Below are 12,117 nucleotides of genomic sequence, written 5' to 3'. Positions count from 1 at the left end.
AGAACATGGGAACAGCCTTGAATCTCAGGTTGTTTTCAAACAAATGAACAAACTCTTTAAAAGTTACTGCCTTTATGCTTGGTCCTCTATTCCTTAAAATTTCTTTAAAAAATTAAACTGAAGGAATAAATGTAATGCCAGTGTTTAACAATGAGGCCAATGCCTGAACTCAATGTCTGTTTCACCAAACAGTTCTTTACAAATTTTTCAGCATGGTTTATTCACCTCAAGGTTTTTAATGTGGTTCTCTTTTCTGTGTCGTGTGGCACAGCCTGCATAGAAAAATTTGTCTGACCCCTTCATGGGCCCTCCAACTTACCCTTTTCCTTTATAGCTCTGTGGAATTGTATGTTTTGACATGACCCGTAATTTCTGTTATTTCTATTTAACTGTGTACTCCAATATATCTATTGCTTGTATCTGATCCATTGAGTGTTGAAGAAGTTATTGGTCAGTATAGACAGGGTTATTTAAAATTTGGAGTAGACTATAACGTTTCTATGCATTTTGATCTGAGCACAGGGTTGTTAACAGATTAATCTTTGAAAAACATCATCTATTCCAGAGAACTTTGATTGTTCAGAAATATCTGATGCGGTCATTTTTTTTTTGTTTTAATATATGATATCTCAGGACTCTATATGGGATAGATAAATAGCTTTTGTTATAATTGAATGTTATGGAATGGGAAATACTTTTGGGAGAGATAGAGAGAAGTGTTTTTATAATGCAAGGACAAAGAAAGGCTTCATTTTAAGCACTCCTGAAAAATGATGTAAAGCCAAAGGAAAAACTTAATCTCTGCTCAAGTTAAAGGGTTACTGGCCACTACTACCCTTTCAAAAGAAAAAAAAAAAGCATTCTTTCTAAAACAACACTGGATGAAGAAGAAAGAAACGATACAGCAGTTGAGGTTCATACTTAAAGGGTGCCCATAGAGCATAGCACTCTCTTGTAGGAGAGCCAAGAACAGAATCCAAACTGCTGGACCCCTGGTTACTCTCCATATCTTGCTATCTTGAGCTGACATGGGGGTCTTTTGATGAAGAAAGCAGCATCAGAGAGAGTCAAATCAAAAAATAAAAAAATCAAAATCCCATTGCTTAAGAATGCAAGCTGACGCTGTGATCAATGCCTCTGGTTTATAAATTGTTTTACCAAAAGTTATAAATTAGGATTGCGTTTTCTTTCATTTTACATGTCTCATATTTCCAAATAATCTCTAGGAAGAGAGATTTGTTCTTGCCCATAGAAATATCCTACATTTTGTCTTCCTGTCCTTTCTTAGAGTAACCTCACTTGGGGAAAAAAGAAGTGTATTTCTCTAAAGATACATTTAAGCTTATATGCAGAGAGAATGTAGTGGCGTATCATTTCAATTGAACCAACTAGAGTCACATCAGGAATATCCAGAAAGTCACTACACTGTACTTCCCTCACATGGTGGAAGAAGATAGAATTAGTAAAAAGCAAAATAAAATAATGCTGATTAATTATTCAATTACATTCACCTATTCTTTTTAACTCTTTAAGCTTAAATGACTCTTATACGAATGAAAAGCCAACTATGAATGCAAGCAAGTCACCAACCTTTGTCCATGAAACTGAAATCCTTTTTTGCCAGCCTCCTGTGGGAGGAACTGATTGGGTTGATCCTTGAAGAATGATGAGTTCCAGACTCAACTTGGAATGAGGGCATTCTAGCAAGAGATGATAACATAAAGCATGGGAACAAATTCGAAAATGTAAACAAGGGCCTTAAAGTACGGAATGTAAAGTCTGGCCAAAATATAAAGTTTTGAGAAGAGCGCTCAAAAATCAGAATTTCTGAGAACCCTGGTTGCCTACCTAAGAAGTTTTGGTGCATTTAATAGGAAATAGAGACTTCGGGAGAATTTTGAACAAGGCAGAGCTTTAGAAAGATGATTCACTTGATTGAAATAATACGTTTTTCCCTTCCACTGTGAAGTATACAGAAGGAAAAATTGTCACACACTTTCAAATCACCCCATTTTGCATTAATAGTACAACTAAAAATTTTGATCGAAAGAAATTGACAAGGATAAAATGTGGTTTAGAGTTAACCTTGGATAATGATTATTCAAATATTTTTTCTCCATATCATGAATATAGAAAATTAGTTCATCAAATAAAGGTTCGTTATATTTTGTCCTAGACCGTCTCTGAGATGTTAAAATACTTTTCCCTTGACGTATAGGAAAACAAAAGCTCAATAGAAATTCCTTCCCCAAAAAAGTCATTTTTATTTAGACCCATCTATAGAGCACAGAGAGTTAAACTTGGCTCTCTGACTTAAAAATAATAATAATAACAATAATCTGGAATAAAGTTTTATCCTTCACAGCAGCCATCTATTTTTCTACCTTATGCAGTGGTTTCTGAGGTCTGCGGGTATTTATAGAATTAAATAATTTGTAGAATTAAAGTGTTAATTATTGGTAAATGATCCCAGAGATCTTTGGCATGAAGTATTTTGTAATTTTGCTAAAGCGTAAATGTGCATCACACGGAACAGGTGGTGCTCAGGTGCAAGTCGTCAGGCTAGAACATAAATCTTACTCAACATTAAGCATCCAGTGCCCAAAGTGATTTTGTTTCTGTCTATTCAACCATCAAGCAAAATGGTGAATTTCGTATTCTACCTTATTTGAAACAAAAGCAATATACTCTGAAACTATTGCAAATATGGAAATATGTAAAGAACATGCCATTAATCCATGTCAGATGTCTGCTTCATGTTATGAATTGATCAGATGTAGGTTGAGAAAGTCTCCCATTGAAAAAGACCAGCTAGTTATTTCACTAGAAAATCTATGATTCTCTAGAAAATCTGGGGGAAATCAACAGAAGTCAGCCTTTAAATTTTAGGATTTTTTAAAGTTTAAATTGTCTCTAAGTAATGCTGGCAATGTGCCCCCTTGGAGTTTGAATCATTTGTTTTAGAAATCATAAAAATTGCCAGTTGATTAAATGTTAGAGTCAAACAGATTCATGCAACTGAATTTGGAATTTCCATTTTTGCAACAAGTGAATCAGATTTAACATTTAGCTTTTGATCACTTGGTAATGAGTCACTTGATTGGTACTCTAATGATCTCTAAATTAAAATTTGCAAATGAAATATGAGACCCTATATATCCCCAAGAATTAGGGGAAATGGCTTAGATGAATTCTATTTCATTGCCAAAATATAGACTCAAAAAGGAAAATTAAAAGTTATTATTTGAAATAATAAAATTATTTGCTTTCTAAAAATAATTTGTCTATGAGGCTTGAAACGTAATGGCCCTTGTTTTCTTAAAGTTATCTGCATCTACATTTTATGTGAAATTCTTAGCGTGCCACTACATTTATTGTTAGATACAGACTGTGATATTCCCCCCTTCTTTTTAAATTAGGATTTTTATCATGCCCTATAGAATGACCCAATCATCATGTTTTCTGACTTCAGATTTTGACAAGAGGCCCTTTCCTTGGGCTGCCAATGAGAGCTGTCAATGATATTTCCCTGTAAGGGACAAGCTTTCTTGTCAGTGTCGGGCAGGCACTGCAATTTAAGCTTTGTCTGGTTAAAAATAGTCAGGATTCAATGTCATCTTGAATTTTTTACTCTTTTTTGCAAACACCAAGAGATGTGATACCATTCTTGGAGATGGCTGTATTTATTTATTTGGCTTTTTTTAATAAGAGGACAAACTTTCCCTTAAAGCATTGAAAACATAATTTCTCTTTAGCTATTAAGGGGACACAGGAAGAGTAGAAGTAGCCAAAGTAAAATCAAACAAACAAACAACAAAAATAAACCTTTCTTTCCATGCTTACGTTGCTCATGTGCTCTCCAAAACACAAAATTTAAGACACATAGAAGAAGTTCCAAGAGCTATTACTTTGCACATTACATTACACCAGAATCACATCTGTCCAGATTTAGATTTGCTATCGTCTTCAAGATGAATACTGAACTTTCTGAAAATAGAAATAAAACACCTAACCTCAAATCTTCTGGACCTACCCAAGGCCTGGACTACCTCTACATGACCTGCTATCAGTCAACTAGTGGTCCTTGATTTGCTCCCCTGTAAAATAATGGAAAGAATGCTTTTGCATTCCAAGGGTTATGGCTGTTTATGAGCAGCTGTCAGTGAGAGGACATTCAGAAGACCACTGAGCCAAATCTGCAAGGCAATAGTGAAGCCCTTCCATCAGAGGAGGCCCTGAGCCTCCTTGTTGACCCTCTTGGGAAAGCAAGGGATCTGCGGGATGAATGACAACCCACATTTGTGGCATTCAGCCTGACCAGTTGTGAACCTCACCCGTGCTGTGTGGACCAATAATACAATCAAGTGTACCAGGTGATTTAGAATTGTGATGGCTGACACTGTAGGATTGAAGGGAAGTAGGGCAAGAGCTACACTATTGGACCTTTCATAGAGTGGAAACTGAGTCCCAGTTTCCAATATGGGAAGCCTCCCAGTCATAGATGATCCAAGTTTAATTTTTCTATTCTTCTAATTGTTTCCCGGTTACACCTGCCTATGACTTGAATATCTAAAGTTTTTGAGCATTTGGCCCTTAGAAATTTAGGGGACTAGGAGCTCATATTAAATGATAGAGCCATTCTTCAGTTCCAGTGTTAGTTTTTTTCTCTTACATGATTATGTAAGTGGAAGCAAGTTTAGAGCCTCCTTGGCACCAACCCGTTCTGGCTCCCTATGCCCAGCATACTGAAAGAAAAATGCACAATGAAGTTACCTCCAATTCCTTTTAGGTTAGGATTTTAAACAAGAAGATCGATTTTAGCAAGGTTCAGTCCCGATGTGGTTCCAAGGATAACATCAAACATTCTGCTGGGGGAGGAAATGTAAGTAGAAGCTTCTATTAGAAAGCTATCCTGATTGTGTGGAGACCTCTGCACAGCCAGCCCCCTGTCTCTTTTCCTGCCTCCCTCCCAAGACACACCCCCTTTCTTGTTGCTGCTCCACATGTCCCCTGGTCTGGGAGCTTGTCACCCTTGCATTTTTGCTGGTGGGCTTCCCATCCTTCTCTGTTAGATTATCAGCAAATTTCTTGCTTTCAGTTGTGGAATAAAACCTTACTGGGCCGCACCATGTCTTTCAGGGGGATGGCAAACCCACCTCACTTGCCAATTTTGTTTGCTGGCCTTTGGCTTCAAGGTATCTCCTCATGCCGTCTCTACTCCCCTGCAAATGTCAACTGGTCACACACTTATAGCTCCATTTCAATTACTCTTGAGGCAAAAACTCATAGACTTGAAAGTACGCAAAGTGTAATGTCAATCTTTTGTGCATAACTATTCATGAGTTAGGATATCATTTGGAATAATGCAAAACTAGTGAAGCACAGTTCATCTGTCATTCAAAGTGAAAGGATTCAAGTCCCAGTATAAACTTTGTCTTGATGGGATTTTTTTTTTTCTGTGTCTTCAATTGAGTGGAAATAATATCCTTTGAGAGGAAGGGAAAGATGAATCCGTGTTTCTCAAACATAGTTGAGGCAGAGCTGAAACAGGCAAACTCAAGGTATAGGAAACATGGTTCTTCACAAAATAAGAATAATAAAGGTGACCCAGGCTGACTGCTCTATGGATCCTTGTCACCTTAACTTCAGAATCTGGTAATCTGTGACAAAAGTAATTTACAGAGTAGCAAGTCCAGAATTCTTGCCTGTTTAATAATTCTTGGCTCCTTGCTCCTCAGCTGGGCAGAGATGGAGTCAAGCAGTGAAAGGGGAAACAAGCCAGTGCCTTCTACCAGGAGCTGTCACCTGTTGCTCGAAGTAGTTCCACTGAGCTTGAAAATGTCACTGTCGTAGGAAGTCCATAGCAAAGTTTGCTAGGCTCCTTAAGGATGCTGAGCTAAGCCTCAGGATCAGTATTTACATTGACACGGTGGCCCTCCTCCCTGTGTCCTGACTATAAGTACAAACTATGTGGTACTCTCACAGAAGCAGTCTCAGTCCTGGGAAATACCTGGAGGGTGTCAAGGGTGACTCTTGTCCTCTCCTGCAGGCCCTGCTGGCCAAAACAGCTAAGTGGCAGAGGATAAATTGAGATAACTAACAATCTTAAAGCAAGTAGGGGAGCTTCCAACCTCCAAAACAATAGTCTTAATCTTTCCTCTAGAGAAGAATCACTTGTTCAAATACACGGATTCTGTGGCCCCATTTCCACAATGTCCAATTCAATAATACCCTTTTACTTCTGATGCCAATGGACAATAGACCACAATTGGAAAAGCACTGTTTCTAACATGGGGAGAGGAGATAACTTCGAGAAAAAAATGTTGCTACCATTTTATAATTTGGTGGATAAGAAAAATTCCATTTAGCCAAGACATGACAATAACATTGTAGAAAAGCTTTGAGCTTTCTTCTTCTTCTATCTCAAAGCAATGTTGGTCTTCTTATATCTATGAGCAATGTTGGTCACTTTTATGTAAAAATAATTTTTTAAAGAATAATTCATCTCTTCACTTGGCTCTTTGCTTATGGAAAGGTTTAACATGGTGTGGCTTCGTTCTCTGAGTGGAAGCTTGCCTTATTAATCCAGGTGTTTCTATCCTCTTGTGGCATGATCTGTTTCTACTAATAAAATCTTCTATTCTAGGGTTATCTTTCATTTTGGTCCTTCTTTCCAACCAAACGTGGGAGGACACTGGGAGGTTATGTTTTCCTATGTGTGTGTATGTACTTCAGTTTGGGTTTCTGTGTTGCTGTATGTTGTGAGTTTGGATATGTTTCTGGATTTTATATATGAGCTTGGGGGCTTGTCTGTGTCTCAGCTATTTTAAGCATATTTTATGTGGTTCATACAGGTCCAGATTGTTACCAAGAAGATAGACCTAAGCCATGTGACATCCAAATGTGGCTCTCTGAAGAACATCCGCCACAGGCCAGGTAAATAAATACTTCCTTGGTAGTTTGGGAAATGTTAATTGCTCAAGAAATCAACAAGCATAATTCATGTTATGAAATACCTAATTGGAAAAAAGTCTCAAAATCCTAAAAACTCATGCTTCTATTAATAGATACTTAAGTTAGAAACTTTAAGTCATCTTCATTTGAACAAGTAAACTCAATTATCACAAGGAGGCCACATATCATAGGATAGGTTCAAAATTAAAAGGTATATAAGATGCATTTATCTCTATGTACTCAATATGCTTATTGGAGCTCTTTTGAAATATATGGTCTATAAAATACCTTGGGCCATGTATTCATACATAATTACATGGATTGAAAGCAGCATTTCCAAGGATTTTTCATGGAAGTATTTTTTCTATATATGTGAAAGAAGGATTGTGTTTAAGCAAAGCTGATGAAAGTATTTATCTGCTAAATTTCTCAGGTCCTATAGTAAGTCAGTAAGCACTATGAATCCTCAGCAGAAAGCAGTGCTTAATTGACCCATCGCTTGACTCAGTGCTTGTCCCAACTTATTACCATTGGCCTCTTGTTTTTCTAGAATATCGGACTAGTGCTCTGGAATAGGACTAGTGCTCTAAAGTATATAATTTACATTCATACTTGTTGGGGATTTTTTCCTCTTTAAAGTGTAAATCTAACATATTATGAGTCATTTTTTCTCAGTATCATTATGATATATTTTTGCTAAATTCTACCTCCATGCATATGTAAATAATGGACAACTGTCAAATTTGTCATTTTCTTGAGAATATTTTGACAGTATATACCACTGAATTATAGAAGGACAAGAGGAAGACTTTGGTATGCTCGATATCTTAATTAAACCAGGTAATAGGTTATTTCCATTAATCACTGTCTCAAATGTTATCAGAAACAAAGTATAAGAACGATCGAGCCCAAAAAGGTTTCTAACCAAAAAAAGATTATTAGAAAGAATTTATTAGTTGAAAAATAAAGGTAGATAGGATAAGTTTCAAAATGGATAAATGCTTGGAAACATGTCTAGAAGTCAGGCTTCATTTTGACAAAGGGTGTTCAAAAAGCAAGTCAAGGAGTTAGAAAATACACATGCAGAATCTCTACTGGTTCACAACCCTCTTGGGAGCTTGCTTCCCTGGTGTAATCTGAAACTGGCCCCTGTACTCAGAAGACTGGAAGAAACCGAAGAAAGAGGCAGGCCACTCCAGGTTAGTAGGTGGCAGTTTTAATAAGTAAAGGGAGCTTACATATGAGGCTTCTCTTGGGTAGCAGCAAGATGGATCCTCACACCCGCCCACCAAATCTTAAAAGTTTATAAAGAGGCCTTAACTAGGTTTAGTGATGCGTGCAGTGTAGGTGTTCTCAACACCACATCATTATCTCAAGGCTCTGTCCTCGGAGCAGCCTCTGGGAGCAGGAAAGGCAAGCAGGGGAGGGAATGAGAAGCCTCCGAGTGCCCAGGTCCAGCTTTCAGGTTAATCAGTTTTCACGTCTTGTTGTAGATGTTCCCCAACAATCTCCAGTACTAATTTCAGAACCATTACCCTGGAATTAGCTTCTCTGTCATTCCTGAGGCGGCAGGGACATGGTCTCTTGCTGCATATCTTCACAATTCTACTCTCTATAACTCAAGCTTACAAACACTTAGTTGACCCTGTACTGCTGTGTCAACAGTATGACTGAAGTATTTGGCCATACTGCCTATTTTCTTCCAAAATGCAAAAGAAAATATTAGATTCTTTAATTTAGTTAGTAAGTATTCCATTAGCCCAATTCAACTGGACTCTTGATATACAGGAAAAGGTGACATAGTTAAGAAAGTAGTCTATGTAAGATTTATTGGTCATAAAAGACTATTATCATGGACTCCCACCTATTTCTAAATCTAGATCTTTCTTTTATAAGAACTGAATCGGATGACTAAATTCATAAAAAAGTGTTAACGCAATGATCCTTGACAATGGCAAGCTTTTCACAAAGTTCCTTTGGAATGTGAAATATCTAAGGAGAAAATAAAGGAAACAGTTCAACACGTGGAATCCCAACTTTAGGACATATGGAGCTCGATAAAGATTATAGTCCTTCACAATTCCTGCTGCTGGTAGTTGCCAGAGTTCTTCGGAGGCAAAGGCATAGTTCTGTGAATTCACATGGGCTTCTCTAACAGTTACATAAAAATTTCTAGTAGGATTTCAACAAAAACAGACTTCTCAAGCTTCCTTTTCTGAAGGAAAGGAAATATTTTGGGTTAATGTTACATTTTTTTCTCTTTCTCAAAATAGAGTTCAATAAAAATTTTAACAGGGTTATAACACTGTCCAACATCTAATCATAAAAGCTTTCAAGAGTCATTTCTTTTAGTGGCTACAAAAAAATAGAAAAGATCCCAGAAAGTTGATCTCATCAGGTTGAAACTCAACATCCTCCAGCCTCTAACCAAGATATGTATGTTTTATGAATCACCCTAATCCCATCACAACTAACATATGAGATCCATATGGCTAGGTGAAATGTTGGAAGAATAACACTTCCTGGAATAATGCATATTTTGAGGGAAGGACAAGTACACGTCTCCTATAAACACGAGTTAAATAACAATGTGCACATCCTAAAGTTTCAGGAGAAGAATGAAAGGCTTTATCTTCAAAATGTAATCTAATAACACCAGATAATTTCAAGGGGCCCCTGGCCAGGTAGTTGGGTGTCAATATAAATGTCTAGGTATCATATGAGAAAAATACCACAAGTCCTAAGTCTGTGAAGACTTAACAGAGCTTTCTTTTTGACCTACAGAGATAAATAAGCATCAAGAGTCCAAAATTAAAAAATCTTCCCCATGTTTCTCCCAAGTCAAAATCCTGAGAGAGAAGCAATAATAATAGTAGATGTTATTTACCACTGGCCTTCCAAAGAAATGCACAGAGACAAAACCAAATTGCTAATGAAAGTGAAAGCAAATCTCAGGTGGAGTGGTAAAGGGGTCTAATTCAGCTTCTTTTCAAGTCAAAGACATCAGCAGACCCTCGGAATTGCTAAAGGACAGGCTAAAGGACAATGGGTACCTACCGGGATTGAATTCCCTGCATTTACAAGCTGGGAAAGGCATGCAGAGATAGGGGCACCACTCTGCACTCTCATCTATCAGCAGATCCTCAGGTTTCAGACTAATTACCATTTAGGGAAATGGCATGGTCAAAATGGCCTCCACATTATCTGATCAAAGTCGGTGTCAGATTTGTCCACATTATCTGATCAAAGTCGGTGTCAGATTTGTCCTACGCCATCTGTACAATAGTAGGATTTCCTAAGGTTCTCTTCCTCTCACTCCATCTGCTAATGATAATGGGAAACTCTCAAAGCTCACTAGTCATAAACAACTTAGCTTCCAACTCCAATTTCATCAGTCAAGGTATCAATGTTGAAAATTTACAAATGAATGTATAACCTGTATGTGTACCATTTCTAACCTAATAGTTTTTTTTTTTGAAAAGTGACATATTGCCATCAAGAAGAATAAAAATCTTCATTTCAATTTACTTTGCTCCCTTAAGAGTAAGAGAATAAATGTTCCAAGTTTTAGAAAGGACTAAATAGGATATTTCCATGTGTTCTTTTAAAAATTTTTATTATACAGATAAGAAAGCCCCTCTGATATTGTACGTTAGACATGAGTAGATTATGAAGAATTTATTAGTTGAAAAGAAAAGGTAGATAAGTTTCAAAATAGGTAAGTGCTTTGGAAACTTATCTAGAAATCAGGCTTCAGTTTGGCTTAGAAGAAAAAGATAGTAATATTAATACGTAGGTCAAGCCATATAATGGTACAAAAAGGATGTCATTGGGTGATGTGGGAACAATGGTATGGACTAGAAATTCTAAAAAATTCCTGTGCTTTATGATGATCTATCTACTATAATCATTTTGGGGAAATAGTCACAAGTAGAAGATGTCATTGTAGCAAGGCATTTAAAAATCTTTCTTCTCTCATAGGTGGTGGGCGTGTGAAAATTGAGAGTGTAAAACTGGATTTCAAAGAAAAGGCCCAAGCTAAAGTCGGCTCACTTGACAACGCTCACCACGTCCCTGGAGGTGGTAATGTCAAGGTAAGAACCAAGGTTGCGAGCTGATCCTGCCTTCTGCTTTTTAATCCTTCTGAAATACTCCTCATCAAAACTGGTCACAGATCAAAGACCTGGACATATAGGCTGTAGGAATGGCAGAGCTGAAGAAAAGTGACATTAACATCAGCTCTGAGACATAGTGAAAGGTCTAGGGGCCAGTTAAGATGCTTGAGTTAACAAGGACTGATGCTTGTCTTGAACAGATCGACAGCCAAAAGTTGAACTTCAGAGAGCATGCGAAGGCCCGTGTGGACCACGGAGCTGAGATCATTACGCAGTCCCCGGGCAGATCCAGCGTGGCGTCCCCCCGACGACTCAGCAATGTCTCCTCTTCTGGAAGCATCAACCTGCTCGAATCCCCTCAGCTTGCCACTTTGGCCGAGGATGTCACTGCTGCACTCGCTAAGCAGGGCTTGTGAATATTTCTCATTTAGCATTGAAGTAATAATATTTAGGCATGAGCTCTTGGCAGGAGTGGGCTCTGAGCAGGTGTTATATTCATTCTTTACGAACCATAAAATAAATAATCTCATTCCCAAACTGTAGTAATTGTTACAATTTTATAAAAAAAAAAAACAATGAATAGTATATGCAGAAATTGACTTGATTTCCATTTGCAACAGGAAGACACTGGCTTTACATGAGTACAATTGGACAATTATTTTTGCTCTGCTCTGTTTTGCATGGAGTATTATTATTTTTAAAAATTGCATTTTTACCTTTCATGTGCCTGAAGGCTATCCATACATTCTGAAAGGCCTTGTTGAAATCCAAGCTGCTCATTCCACTATTCTGTTGCTGGGTGAAAAGATAAAAGCTGCCCATGTTAACTTATTACAGGTTAAATTAAATCAAGGAGTCTGATTGCAGGAAGGAAAGAGCATGTAAGAAATAAGTTTTTTTTTTTTTTAAGTGTTATTTTGTATAAATGGGAAGAAAGATTCAGTTAAGTTATTAACATTTGGGACCTGGATAATTATATCAGAGTATAAGTCAATCCAATAAATTATTTAACTAATTAAAAATAGTTACGAAGCATTTGAGCTGTGGT

General features: G+C 37.3%; 1 protein-coding gene across 14 annotated transcripts in view; it reads left to right on the top strand.

Moving 5' to 3' along the window:
- Positions 1–11,611, top strand: part of MAP2 (microtubule associated protein 2) — a 101,498-nt gene extending 89,887 nt beyond the window's left edge. For 9 of the 14 annotated variants that reach the window (XM_040641279.1, XM_040641278.1, XM_040641275.1 and 6 more), the window contains 3 exons: positions 6,855–6,936; positions 10,936–11,048; positions 11,270–11,611. In XM_040641279.1, coding sequence (XP_040497213.1) covers positions 6,855–6,936; positions 10,936–11,048; positions 11,270–11,485 — 411 coding nt within the window. In that variant the 3' untranslated portion in view covers positions 11,486–11,611. Of the gene's footprint in view, positions 1–4,789; positions 4,883–6,854; positions 6,937–10,935; positions 11,049–11,269 lie in introns of all 14 variants that reach the window. The other 5 variants (XM_040641253.1, XM_008687453.2, XM_008687452.2 and 2 more) reach the window with 1 other exon arrangement.
- The last annotated feature ends 506 nt before the right edge of the window (positions 11,612–12,117 follow it).

Source organism: Ursus maritimus, unplaced genomic scaffold (assembly GCF_017311325.1).
Source record: "Ursus maritimus isolate PB19 unplaced genomic scaffold, ASM1731132v1 scaffold_1, whole genome shotgun sequence".
Taxonomy (NCBI): domain Eukaryota; kingdom Metazoa; phylum Chordata; class Mammalia; order Carnivora; family Ursidae; genus Ursus; species Ursus maritimus.
The sequence above is the reverse complement of the archived record's forward strand: the minus strand, read 5'-3'. Positions and strand labels throughout refer to the sequence as shown.